Source organism: Pan paniscus, chromosome X (genome assembly GCF_029289425.2).
Source record: "Pan paniscus chromosome X, NHGRI_mPanPan1-v2.0_pri, whole genome shotgun sequence".
Classification (NCBI taxonomy): domain Eukaryota; kingdom Metazoa; phylum Chordata; class Mammalia; order Primates; family Hominidae; genus Pan; species Pan paniscus.
Genome location: NC_073272.2, coordinates 96,862,494 through 96,876,327, shown reverse-complemented (window position 1 = coordinate 96,876,327; position 13,834 = coordinate 96,862,494). Strand labels below are relative to the sequence as shown.

The 13,834-nt window shown below is 37.5% G+C and overlaps 1 protein-coding gene across 7 annotated transcripts in view; it reads right to left on the bottom strand.

The window, feature by feature from the left end:
* The window catches only part of DIAPH2 (diaphanous related formin 2), a 921,502-nt gene that overhangs the window by 349,204 nt on the left and 558,464 nt on the right, over positions 1-13,834 (bottom strand). For all 7 annotated transcript variants that reach the window (XM_055106523.2, XM_055106524.2, XM_055106527.2 and 4 more), the window contains one exon: positions 9,696-9,819. In XM_055106523.2, coding sequence (XP_054962498.1) covers positions 9,696-9,819 — 124 coding nt within the window. The remainder of the gene's footprint in view (positions 1-9,695; positions 9,820-13,834) is intronic.

The window sequence follows — 13,834 nt, the reverse complement described above, 5'->3', positions numbered from 1 at the left end:
GTGCACAAATTTGATAATGTCTTAGCAGATATGAAAAGCCACTTACTAGATATTTGCTTTCGATAAGGTAAAGAGGGTTTGTTACCGTTACCTCTCAGAACCATTGTCAACTCAGTTACTCATGCCCTTTGTCTCCTCAGACATCATCAGTTTGTGACTAGGTCCTATTCTCCTCACTGATGATCTTTGCAAAGCTTGTCTACACGGCCTTTTTAAATTTTTCATTGATTTTTCCATTCTTACCATTAGTGAATCCCTTAGCCTTAAATAAGTAGCTGAGATATGATCCTCTCAAATTGATTATAGTTCTATAAATATATGTCTTACTAGGTATACATACAATCCTATTATTAAAATTCAATTAGATAATTTTCAGTAATGTCATATATTTTTTTCCATTCCTCACTTCATTAATTAATTCAGACAATGTACTACATTATTATCCTATCTTTCATTTGCAACATAAAAGACAGCATGATTACATGATTATTAAACAATGATTTCATATACTTTCTTGTATTTTTTTTTTTCAGTCTTCATCTTGTAAAGCAATTTAAAACCAGAAGAAAGGCTGGGTGTGGTGGCTCACACCTGTAATCCCAACACTTTGGGAGGCTGAGGCAGGCGGATCAAAAGGTCAGGAGTTCAAGGCCAGCCTGGCTAATATGGTGAAACTCCGTCTCTACTAAAAATACAAAAATTAGCCAGGCATGTTGGTATGCACCTGTAGTCCCAGCTACTCGGGAGGCTGAGGCAGAAGAATCACTTGAACCTTGGAGGCGGAGGTTGCAGTGAGCCGAGATGGCGCCACTGCACTTCAGCCTGGGTGACAGAAAGAATCTCCATCTCAAACAAACAAACAAACAAAAACAGAAGAAAAGAGCAGGGATTATTGAATGAAAAGCCAAGTTTACTTGCCATACTTTTCATAAGCTATATGTCAAACACATCCTAACTAGAAATAAGTAAACACAATTTTATTATACAAAAACATACTGATATATTTTTCTGCATTATGAAAACAGTACATGATTGAGATTTTGCACCAGAGTATATTACTTGAGGAATTATACTAACATCACTATTATTACCTATAAACTATGTATGCTTAACATACCACATGCTTCATAATTGAAAACTTTTACCAAATTTTAAATCAAAGCAAAGAAAACAAATTCACAGATTCATTGGTATGATATCCAATTTATAGTCTTATAAATACCAAAATGGCTTTAGATCTACGAATAGACATGTGCACAGGCTACATGTTCCTTATGTGCATACACACAAAAAAAACCACATTCATATTGGGTAATTTATTCTTTCAAGCTTCTTTTTTGTGTTATTTCTACTCAATATGAATAAATCCCACAGAAAGGTTTTTACATCTCTTAAAACTTAGCTTCTGGTGAGAGCGATTAGAATTTGTCAGGTTGAGGGTACATTAACTCTTTCAGACAAATTAAGTTCCGTTTTATGTTCTGAAAAAGATGATTTCCCGGATGAGTCTCTTGTGGCCTGAAAGGGTTTATGTATCCTTTAACTGAGCAATATATTCTCTTCTCACCATTAGCATCATGCACCAAATGTCTATCAATTCCCTGAACAAAGTTTGAAAAATGTAGCTCGTAGTGTACGTAATTTCAGGGTGAATTTCAAGCAAGCAAAACTCTTCAAAGAGAAAATTTTTGTGCTAACAGACCCTTAAAAATATGCTCCATTCAGACAGGGTCTTAGAATGTGATTTCTATCTTAAAATCTGTTAAGACATAATTTTCAATAGCTGCATTTTAAATCAAGACATGATAAAAGAATAACATTTGAAACATGTTAGACTCCTTTCTTCTGTTAAACTGAGGCTATGCCAGAAAAACAAGCTAATGTTCTGTTTACTGGCCATAATGTTAAGTTTTATATTAATTATTATATAATAAACTCTAACCTATTTAAATAAACATTTATTAAGCACTTGACTTTCTATAAAGCATTGTTACAGGCTTGTTGTGAAGTACTCAAAATATGAATCAGAATCTGTATCTGAAAAGAGTACATAAACCAGTATGCAAAATAGATATGTACATGTACATGAACAGAGTACAGGCAAACCAGCAAGTACAATAATCAAAGTATTAAAATGTTATAAAAATACAGGGAACAGGGAAATTAATTTTGATTGCTATGATTAGGGAAGGCTTTCTGGAGGAGATGGTATAAGTGAGCAGCTAATTTTTAAATCGGTTTACAATCCTTTCAAAAAGAACATTTTTTTTCCCATTTGAGAGAGATTGAAAAGGAAGCAAAAAAACAGTTTCACAGGGAACAAATGTAGAACTTATCTCAGATTTTTAAACAGGTCTAACCTCGGAGGCAGCACAATACCATGGTTAGAAGCACAAGGTTTAATGTCGGAAAGACCAAAATTGGAATTCTGACCCTCATGAACCACACATATTACCTATGTGATCTCCTGTACATGGTTGAACCTCTATAGCCTCAATTTTATCACATTTAAAATAAAGTTAAGGCTGGGTGCAGTGGCTCACGCCTGTAATCCCAGCACTTTGGGAGGCTGAGGCGGGTGGATCACAAGGTCAGGAGTTTGAGACCAGCCTGGCCAATATGGTGAAACCCCGTCTCTACTAAAAATACAAATACAAAAATTAGTCAGGTGTGGTGGCCAGCACCTGTAGTCCCAGCTACTTGGGCAGCTGAGGCAGGAGAATGGCTTGAACTCGGGACTGTACCACTGCACTCCAGCCTGGCCAACAGAGCGAGACTCTGTCTCAAAAATAAAATAAAATAAATAAAATAAAATAAAATAAAATAAATAAAATAAAATAAAGTTAGTAATAGTACCTACTTCATAGTATTGCTTTGGCGGTCACTTAGGAAAATATATAGACAGATATATAGATATAGATATTCCTAGCATAATGGCTGGCATATGACATTAACTAAACAGTGACAAAGACTCTCTCTTGAACCAAATTTTAGTCAGGTTCCTCTGAGTCCTTTTTTTTTTTTTGAGACAGAGTTTTGCTCTTGTTGCCCAGGCTGGAGTGCAATGGTGTGATCTCAGCTCACTGCAACCTTCGCCTCCTGGGTTCATGTGATTCTCCTAGTTCAGCCTCTCAAGTAGCTGGGATTACAGGTGCCTGCCACCACACCCAGCTAATTTTCGTATTTTTAGTAGAGATGGGGTTTCAACATGTTGGCTAGGCTGGTCTCGAACTTCTGACCTCAGGTGATCTACCCACCTTGGCCTCCCAAAGTGCTGGGATTACAGGCGTGAGCCACCACGCCCAGCCTTGAGTCCTCTTTTTGACTAGGCCTCATTCTTAGGCTCAGTCCTTGGCCCTGACAGTCCAGTTTTAGCAAGAATCCTACTGGGTCTGTTTAGCAAAAATCCTCCACCCTTCATATATGGTCAAATTCCTCATCCTCCACTCTTCATATCTTATTAGCCTTGCCTGCCTTCAGCAAGAATCCTATCAAGTTGGTTTAGGGGGAATCCCCTTATCTTTGATATCTCCTTCTAGTAATGTTCCATTGCCTGACTTCCACCCTGCTTCTTGGCTATAAATCCCCACTTGCCTTTGTTGTATCAGAATGCAGCCTCGTTGTATAGTAAGGTCTCTCTCCTATTGCAATAGTTGCTGAATAAAATTGGCCTTTACCACTTTAACTTCTTTCTGGCTTTGATTTTCTTTCATAACAGTTTATTACTATTATTACTGTTTTTTTATTATTATTTATTTATTTATTTTGAGACAGAGTCTCACTCTGTTGCCCAGGTTGGAGTGCAGTGGCACAATCTCGGCTCATTGCAACCTCTGCTGCCCGGGTTCAAGTGATTCTTCTGCCTCAGCCTCCTGAGTAGCTGGGATTACAGGCGTGCACCACCATGCCTGGCTAATTTTTTTTTTGTAGTTTTAGTAGAGACGGGGTCTCGCCATGTTGGCCAGGCTGGTCTCGAACTCCTCACCTAGTCATCCACCCGCCTCGGCCTCCCAAAGTGCTGGAATTACAGGCATGAGCCACTGTGCCCGGCCTACTACTTTATTATTATCATAAATGATTATACTTTCTATTTAAATTCAATTAAACTAAAAATTCCATTGACCAGTACCATTGTCAAGAGAGTATATTTCAAAAAATGCTAAGAATCTTACTTTTTTAAAAAGCACTCTTTTCCTCTTTTTTTATTTTATTTTATTTTTTTTATTTTTTTTTTTTACGGAGTCCTACTCTTTTTGCCGCCCAGGCTGGAGTGCAATGATGCAATCTCTGCTCATTGCAACCTCCGCCTGCCAGGTTCAAGTGATTCTCCTGCCTCAGCCTCCTGAGTAGCTGGGATTATAGGCTTGTGCCACCATGCCCGGCTAATTTTGTATTTTTAGTAGAGACGGGGTTTTACCATGTTGGCCAGGCTGGTCTTGAACTCCTGACCTCAGGTGATCCACCTGCCTTGGCCTCCCAAAGTGCTGAGATTACAAGCGTGAGCCATTGCACCTGGCCCCCCTTGTGGTTTTCTAAAACAATTTGCTTCTCAATGTATGCATTATCTGTATTACTGACAATGCCCCCTTTTAAATCCTGTACCCTCCTCTCCCTGAACAGTCTCATAAATGTTTGCATTGAACTTTCTAATTTTCTGCATTTGAGAGGAGCAGACAGTGAGGGTAAGGAGAGAGTCAGAGGTGATGAACTTCCCCCCTCCAGCCTAATCTGAAGTTCTCAATTATTCTTTAGGCACCAGAAAATGACCTGAATTACTATGTTCATTAAAAACAAAACAAAACAAAACAAAACAGCTTTGCTCTTGAGGGTTGTTTTTGCTTTCATTTCTATTTTGTCAATTTTATATGACATTTGCTTTACAAAGTGTGGATTATCATCTCCCTGAAACCTGTTACTGGCATGTTCTCAAAGGTGATCAATGTCACTGGTGGTTCTGTGAGTTTTTTCATCTACTTAAAAATTATTATCTTAATAAATAAAGGTGGAATACAATTAACATAATGGCAGTGCAGTAAAGACCCCAAATCTGTTTTGAATTATCTGGAAAGGATAATGTGCCTTCTCAGTAACTTGATTTGTAACCACTTCAAATGACTTCCCTCATACTATGAGGAAATCCCAAGTGTTGATAGTTAGTTGACAGGGTGTTAATGTCATTAACATTCTGTCAGCTCTTCTTGTCAATGTGTTAATGGTGCCCCTGCTGCTCAGTCACTCTCTGTCCTCCGGTTGGGGAAATGATTTAGCCAGCAGTCAATCAAAAAGCTAAGCTGATTTTGGGCAACAGAAAGCCCTGCCATTGACAAAATCTCTGCAAGTAAATGTGGTAAGGAATTTGTCAACTGGATATAAGCAGTAAGGTCGACATCGTGGTTGATGTGATTTTTTAGATAGTTTAAGATGTTAAGAATGGATCACAACACATATTTAAAAGTCTAAGAAGTCCTCTTTTAAGAATGGGTTTCTTTTCTGACAGAAAAAGCAAGGATTGGTAAGTAAAAATGATGCTTTGACTTTTTTAAAAAAGTAAAGTGTTGGGGTTCAGAACACAATATCTGGAAGTACGCTACCTTGGCATGCTGAATACTTTGAGCTGAAGGACACCAGGAGGACCACAGAAGCAAGAAGGTGTCTCTGAACTTATCCCTCCCTCCTTCGTACCTTCCTTTGTCTCCTGAAGCAAGTCAAAGAAACTAGAATTCCTCTCCCTTGAAAGAAGCCATAAAACCTAGGAAGATCACTTTCTGAGCTCTGTCCTTCCTCACCAAAGACTTTCACATAGGCCGGGCGCTGTGGCTCGTGCCTGTAATCCCAGCACTTTGGGAGGCTGAGGTGGGCTGGTCACCTGAGGTCAGGAGTTCGAGACCAGCCTGGCTAACATGGTGAAACCCCTTCTTTACTAAAAATACAAAATTAGCTGGGCGTGGTGGCGTGTGCCTGTATTCCCAGCTACTCGGGAGGCTGAGGCAGGATAATCGTTTGAACCCAGGTTGCAGTGAGCCGGGATCGCGCCACTGCACTCCAACCTGGGTTACAGAGTGAGACTCCGTCTCCAAAAAAAAAAAAAGAGACCTTCACATGACAGGTGTCTTTTCCCCATACCTGGGGGAAGACTGTCATACAGAGATACAGAAAATAATCTGAACCAGCCTTCATGGGTTGCCCCCAGCTTATTACCATTAGATCATATCCTTTTATCCACCAGTCATACTTCTGCACAACTGCCCAAAAAATACATGGTTTTTCCCTGTTTCTTTGAGTCTTCATTTATGGAGTTTCCTGTGTCACATAAAACTCACATTAAATAAATTTGTATGCTTTGCTCTTGTTAATATGGTATTATAGGGTGTCAGCCATGAACCTTCGAATGGGTCAAGAACGACTGATTTTTCTCTCCTATACCATCTAATTTTTTCTGAGTCAGAACAAGCAACCTATTTTGGGTAGAGAAAGGAAGAAAGAGGTGATGAGTTTCCTTCTAAAGCCATTGGCCCCAGCAGGCTAGAAATAGCCTTGGAAACTCCATTCAAAGGAGAGGTTTTTTTGTTTTTGTTTTTGTTTTTTGTCTATGTTTTTTCTGATGTTTACTTTAAAAGCTGTGGATCCTCTCTCTTAAAACTGATTATACATTACAGCATGCTCTATAAAGGTGATTCAATGATACATTTGTGAGAGATATATGAATAAAATTTTTATAAATATAAGCACAGCCTAACACTGACAGTATCGTTTTGAAGTGCTAAGTAAAGGCAGGGGCTTGGACTAGATGATCTTCACTGTCTCTAGCTATAATACCGTGTGATTCAACACATATTTACTGAGTGCCTACATTGTGCTAGGTGGTAGGCATATAGTAATTAACAAACCATACATAATCTCTGCCATGGGAACAGCAAGACAGAGAACATACAAATGTCAGACTGTCAGCAGCCTGAGGTCAAGTTTTCTATCATCTTGTGTACTGTTCAATTTTCATGCCTGGCAATGTCTAGCATACTTTAAGTGTTCAATCAAAATTGGGAAAGAGTAAGGGTAAATATAGGGTGCTCCAGGACATAGCCTGACTTGAAGATCCAACCTGCATATTCAGTTGCCCTGAAGCCATCATGCCATTGCTGCTAACTACAGCACTGTTGCTGTTCTGAAGTCCAGAGGCATACGAGTGCTTTTCAGCTTGTGAACTCAGTCCTCATAGACAGATTACTGTTTAAGTAGCTAAAGTTACTTTCCATGGAAACTACTCCAATACTTGTGACCCTAATTATTCAATTTAAAGGGCCAGTGACTTGAAGCAAAACAATTTATTGGCACTGGATGGAAATATTGGAAAGATCATCTAGTACAAAGGATCCTATACTAGAAATGGAATCATGGTCCTATTTTTTGTTGTTGTTTGTTTATTTTTTGTTTTTTTTGAGACGGAGTTTCGCTCTTGTTGTCCAGGCTGGAGTGCAATGGCGCGATCTCGGCTCACTGCAACCTCTGCCTCCCAGGTTCAAGCAATTCTCCTGCCTCAGCCTCCCGAGTAGCTGAGATTACAGGCATGCACCACTATGCCTGGCTAATTTTGTATTTTTAGTAGAGACGGGGTTTCTCCATGTTGAGGCTGGTCTCGAACTCCTGACCTCAGGTGATCCACCCGCCTCAGCCTCCCAAAGTGCTGGGATTACAGGCGTGAGTCACCACGCCCGGCTCATGGTTCTATTTTTAAAACAGGATCAAGTATCCCACAATAAAATATCTTTCTCTTTTAGCATTGCCAGAAGGGTAAAAAATATATATATTAGGTAGGCACCAGAACTCATATACATACATATAATGATTACGCATTTCGTTCGTCTCTTTCTAGAAGATAGAAACTCTCAATGGGTGACCAAGAAGTCTTTCAAAGGAAGAATAACTTGAGCCACAGTTTTATCTTTATAATCCATTAATTCATAGTTTTTAACCAACCTAACTCAATATTCTAATTTTTTCTCTGAAATAAATTGCTGTGTATTTTATTTTGTTTCTTTAAAAAATATGATATGCAAAGTAACAGCCCCATACATTTTAATACAGTTTTGAATCCCCTTGTGGACAAATAGTCACACTTTAGTGCCACTTAAATGAAGAATAACCATTCATCTGTAACATACAGATACAGAAGGCTCTGGATTTTCATTTTAAAGTGCTTAATTACCTGCATAAAGAGAGAAATAAAATAAGGAGTCCAGGCCAAGTTCATGAGGGTTTGAAATTACTTTTCTTTTTCTAAATGAGCAACAAAGACTCAATGTTGCAAGCTGTTGTGTGGCTATAAGCCAAAAGTAGAAGAAAATGTTCAAAAGAAAAAGGGGATAAGGAATTAAATTCAAATATATGAGGCAAGAACCAAAATCAAAAGGTGAAAAAGGAGGTAGTGTTTCCAGGCACAGGACAATATAACATATTTGAAAAAAAAAAAAAATGTAATCAGCAATAAAGTGAAACCTTCACATTAGGTATCCTAACGTGGCCAGTAATGCAACCCAAGGTTATTTTTGTGGATTCCCTGCCTCCAATCAATCACAAACTTATTTTGCCAATATTTGTATTCATGAAGGTACTCAGAATCACTAAAGTACCATACAAAACACAGTATTCATTAATGAACCAAAACACTGAGAGTTAAAAATTTTTTTAACATAAATCTAAATTGCCATTCTTAAGTAATTCGAGTTCAGCACTGTAACTTCCAAGTTGGGCAAAAAATAAAGCATATCACAGAAGAAAAAGGCAATAGATTTAACCTTGAAACAAGGTGACTGCCAAATAGTTGTTGAAGGAATTTACTTATTATCAGATAAAGAATTTACAGTATTTATTCCCTCTAAAGATATAAAATGGTGAATCAATCTGCAGTTCAAGATACTTATTTAAACCCAGAGGAGGAGGATATAGCTTTAACTTTTGAAAACTAAAATAGAAAATTATAAAAAAATCAGGTCTAATGTAGTTTATCTTTAGACACCAGATTTAACATTAAACAATTCAAGCTAAATGCTATTTCTCAAGTTTTCCTTTTATATATTTTTATGATTTATATGAATATACTGCTATAAACTAGAAGTTTCAAAAAATGTTTATTTAGCAAGAAATGCTTAATGTTATACAGATATCTACTACAATTTATTTAAATATATAATCTACTAATCAATTCGTCTATCCATCCAACCATGTATCCATTTATCCTTCACAGTCCTTCCTGTCTAGTGATATTAGTTATCCTCTTATTGTCCTTGAAAATGCACACATGCCCTCAGAAAATGTATGCACACACACACAAAATCTCAGACAAAAAAAAACCTTCTGTTGATAATTTACTTTAAACATTTGGTTATATAAGAACATTCTGTTTTGTTTTGTTTAGGTTTCATCAAACCTCTTAAGACTTACCTTGCATATCCTGTGGGCTTTCAAATGGAATTCTTCTTTGAGAAATAGCCTTTAAAAAAAATCTAATTGTTCCCTTGCCTACTGGTTGAAAACATCATGAAACAAAATTTATGCTACTAATAGAAAAACAGCATATACACAAATTCATCCAGATGGTGTGAAAAGACTAGTAAATCTAGAACTAACCACACAGTTAGTAAACAGACAGACATAGAGACTAAAAACTAGACAAAATGCTTAAATAAATAAAGGATATGGTCATCTTTTCCACAAACTTATCGTGTTGATTTTCTGCTTGGGGGAATTTCTTGATGTCACGTTCCAGATGAACAATTTGTTGTTCCATTGATGCAAGGTTGCTCTTGAGAATTTGAGCTGAAACTAAAGAACAGTGTGCAAAGGATTTAGAATATTTTACCAGGTGTTCCACAAAACATCTAAAAGGAGACATTATCAGTTAAAGTCTTTTTTTTTAAATGTGGGAAATAGTTCCATGAAGTCAACTCACATTTTTCTGAATTACTGCTCATAAAAATTCTACTCTCCATGAAATAAATGAAAATGTGTAATACAGTATACCAAATTATCATGTTTAATATAGGAATGTCACCATTTTACTCAGCCATTAGTTCAAATGAATCCATTTCAATTTAAATTTATTGACGGAATTCCTAACATTTCATTCTTTAAAATCTAATTTGAAGATTAAAGAAAAACTAAGGTTCAAAGAGATGTTATTAATGCACGTTAGTAGCTCTATAAATGATTTAAGGTTAAATTATGTAAAAGGATCAAATATTTTTCTTTTGTTGGAATATCCTGATTTTTATAAACCAATACCTATGGTAAAAGTTCCCATCTCTAGTATTTTTCAAAGAGATGTGAAAAATAACTGTTGATACAGAAAGATAATTTAGAGCAAACCCCAGCAAACACAAATGAACGTACATACCCACAAAGATTCAGCCTGCCCTCAAACACTATCATTAGTTGCTGTAATTACCCCTAACATTCTCTGCACCTTCCTTTTTCTCTCACTGACAACTAATAATTTTATGTATTGTATTCAAACTGCTCCTAAATACATGCACATTTTTCAGATCTGTCAGGAGACCTTCTTTTTACAAGGTAATTTTTTTTTAACTTTCAACTATTTTATAGATACTCTATTGCTGCATAACTGCCAATTATGTATGAAAACACTTCTATCAATATCAACAGCATTTGGCAAGATTCTAGTTGCAAAGATGAGGTAAGTGTTATAATTTGATGGACAGCCTGTGACATTTGTTTTTAAATCCAGGCCTCTGAAATACTGTTATTTTCATTAAAGGACCATGAAACACAAATAGAAAAATACTACGATTCTTTCTTATTTTTAAGCAAAGTTAGTCTTATGCAGAGACATATCAGCATTACAATGAAAAATTTAAGAGACTGCCAAAATCAACCCCTTGGCAAATTTCAGCCAAACTGTTCAGATACAAATTCATCATGTTGACGGGCACATCTTTATAACTTAATGAGGAGAAATCACCTTAAATATACATGGAAGTTCAAGAGACTAAAAATCAAACACTAACACTAAAGACTATTTTTTTTCTATTAATCTGTCAGTTTAAATAGCTCTGTCCAATTTAGTTCCATTTGTTTAGATCTGACAAGCTTGGAAATTATTCTTTATTGCAGAAGAAAGTTTTGCCAAAAATTTGCTAATGGTTCACCAATCATTGCTTGCTTTATTTAAAGGATGAGTTTGCTATGGAAGAAATAATTCTCTCTGATTTTAAAATTGAATTTTTTCACTTAGGTTTCTCTGCTGTATTCCAATTATTCAAAAGGTTTCTCCTTCCCCACTTGGTTGATTGAAAAAGTGAAGACAGGCCGAGCGTGGTGGCTCACACCTGTAATCCCAGCACTTTGGGAGGCTGAGGTGGGCGGATTACCTGAGGTTATGAGTTTGAGGCCAGCCTGGCCAACATGGTGAAACCCTGTCTCTACCAAAAAAAAAAAAAATACAAAAATTAGCCAGGCCTGGTGGTGGGTGCCTGTAATCCCAGCTACTTGGGAGGCTAAGGCAGGAGAATCACTCAAACCCAGGAGGTGGAGGTTGCAGTGAGCCAAGATCCTGCCACTGCACTCTAGCCTGGGCAACAAGAATGAAATTCCGTCTCAAAAAAAAAAAAAAAAAGTGAAGACAAAACATTGACCAGTCACTTATGTTATTTAGGTTACACGGACATGGTGAAGTTCAGGGCACATTACCCAAAAATATGGTGCCTTGGCATATTGAGTATTTTAAGCTGAAGAACTTTTAGAAATGACACCTGCAGGAAGGACTATCTGATCTTTCCTGGGCACAGGTCTTAAGACGCTCATGTAGGCCCCACATGGGGGCTCATGCCTGTAATCCGAGCACTTGTGGAGGCCAAAGTGGATGGATTGCTTGGACTCAGGAGCTCAAGGCCAGCCTGGACAATATGGCAAAACCCCATCTCTACAAATAATACAAAAATAAGCTCTGCTGGGTGTGGTGGCTCACACCTGTAATCCCAGCTCTTTAGGAGGCTGAGGCAGGAGGATCACGTGGGCCCAGGAGTTCGAGAGCAGCCTAAGCAACATAGCTAGACCTCGTCTCTACAAAAAATTTTAAAAAAAGAAAATGAGATGGGAGGATTGCTTGAGCACAGAAAGTTGAGGCTGCAATGAGTTATGATGGCATCACTGTATTCCTGCCTAGGTGACAGAGTGAGACCCTGCCTTAAATAAATAAATAAATAAATAAGCAAGCTGGGTGCGGTGGTTATGTGCCTAGTCCCAGCTACTCAAGAGGCTGAGTTAGGAGGATCGCTTGAGCCTGGGAGCTCGAGGCCACAGTGAGTCATGATCATGCCACTCTTCTCCAGACAGGGCAACACAGATCAATCCTTTCTCTTAAAGAAAAAAACAAAAAACAAAAGCAAACAAACAAACAAAAACTCATGTGGCTTTTTTTTTTTTTTTTTAGACGGAGTCTCACTCTGTCGCCAGGCTGGAGTGTAGTGGCATGATATCTCGGCTCACTGCAACCTCCGATTCCCTGGTTCAAGTGATTCTCCTGCCTCAGCATCCCAAGTAGCTGGGACTACAGGCATGTGCCACCACGCCCAGCTAATTTTTGTATTTTTAGTAGAGACGGGGTTTCACCATGTTGGTCAGGGTAGTCTCGATCTCCTGACCTTGTGATCCACCCGCCTCAGCCTCCCAAAGTGTTGGGATTACAGGCATGAGCCACCGTGTCCGGCCTGAGAGCTAACTTTGCTATATGCACCCTGAGGAAACCAACATCCTTATCTCTGAAAATAAAGGGACATAGAAATCTGAACAAATAGGTCTTGTTAAATTTCTCCCAGTTTATTATACTTAGCACATACTTTTCCTTCTCCCTATCATATTTTTCCACACCTCTCCATTTTTCATCAAACATACTATAGAAAACACTCAGGTTTAACTGTTTCTTTGGATCTTCATTTCCTTATGAATGCTCCCCTCTCAAGTTATGTAAAACCTAAATAAATTTGCATTATTTTCTTTTGCTAATCTGCCTTTTGGTATAGAGACCGTGGCCAATGAACCTAAAATGGGGAAAAGGAAAAGTTATTTTTCCTCCCTAACTTTCTGTAATAAATAAAATGTGCTAAAAGGCCAGGTTTAGGTCACAATAGTAATGGCACTAGTAAAAAGGGGATGATGATGATAATGACTTCATCTTCCAATCATTCAATACAAAACTAGCCTAATCAAATTGCTATGCACACAGCAGTCTACATATGTCAAGTAATAAGTGAGAATATTTTTAACCCAGGGAAATTACTTTTACTCTAAAGTTGCATTCTGAATAAATCAATATTTTTCTGAACATCTGTCCTCCCGAATTTCACATGTATAATCTTTAGTCCTCTATAAATCTCTCCAGAGCTCTACTCCAAATTCTCTACCATTTCATATGTACTTTTTGTTTGTTTAAGTGATCTTCGACCTATCACCTTCTGCTTTGAATAATAATTGTCTTTTATCTCATATACATAAACAACAATTTCCTTTATAAAACTCCAAGCTGCCTAATGGTAAGATCTATATTTGATTTTTTGCTTTTCCCTCAGTACTTATCACTGTGCTCAGTATTTATCACTCAATAAATATTTATTGATGAATATGTACATTTCAAGAAGTTTTGGTTCACATTTAAATTTATGTCTACTTCCACAACTGAAAGTACAGGGAGAGGTTAGATATAATCATAATGATTTGAAGTTACCATACCAATTATTATATAAGTAGAGAAAGAGAGCAGGGACTTGAAATCTGCCTAACAATATATAGACGTGGTTCGGGAGATGCTTAGACAAATGGGAAT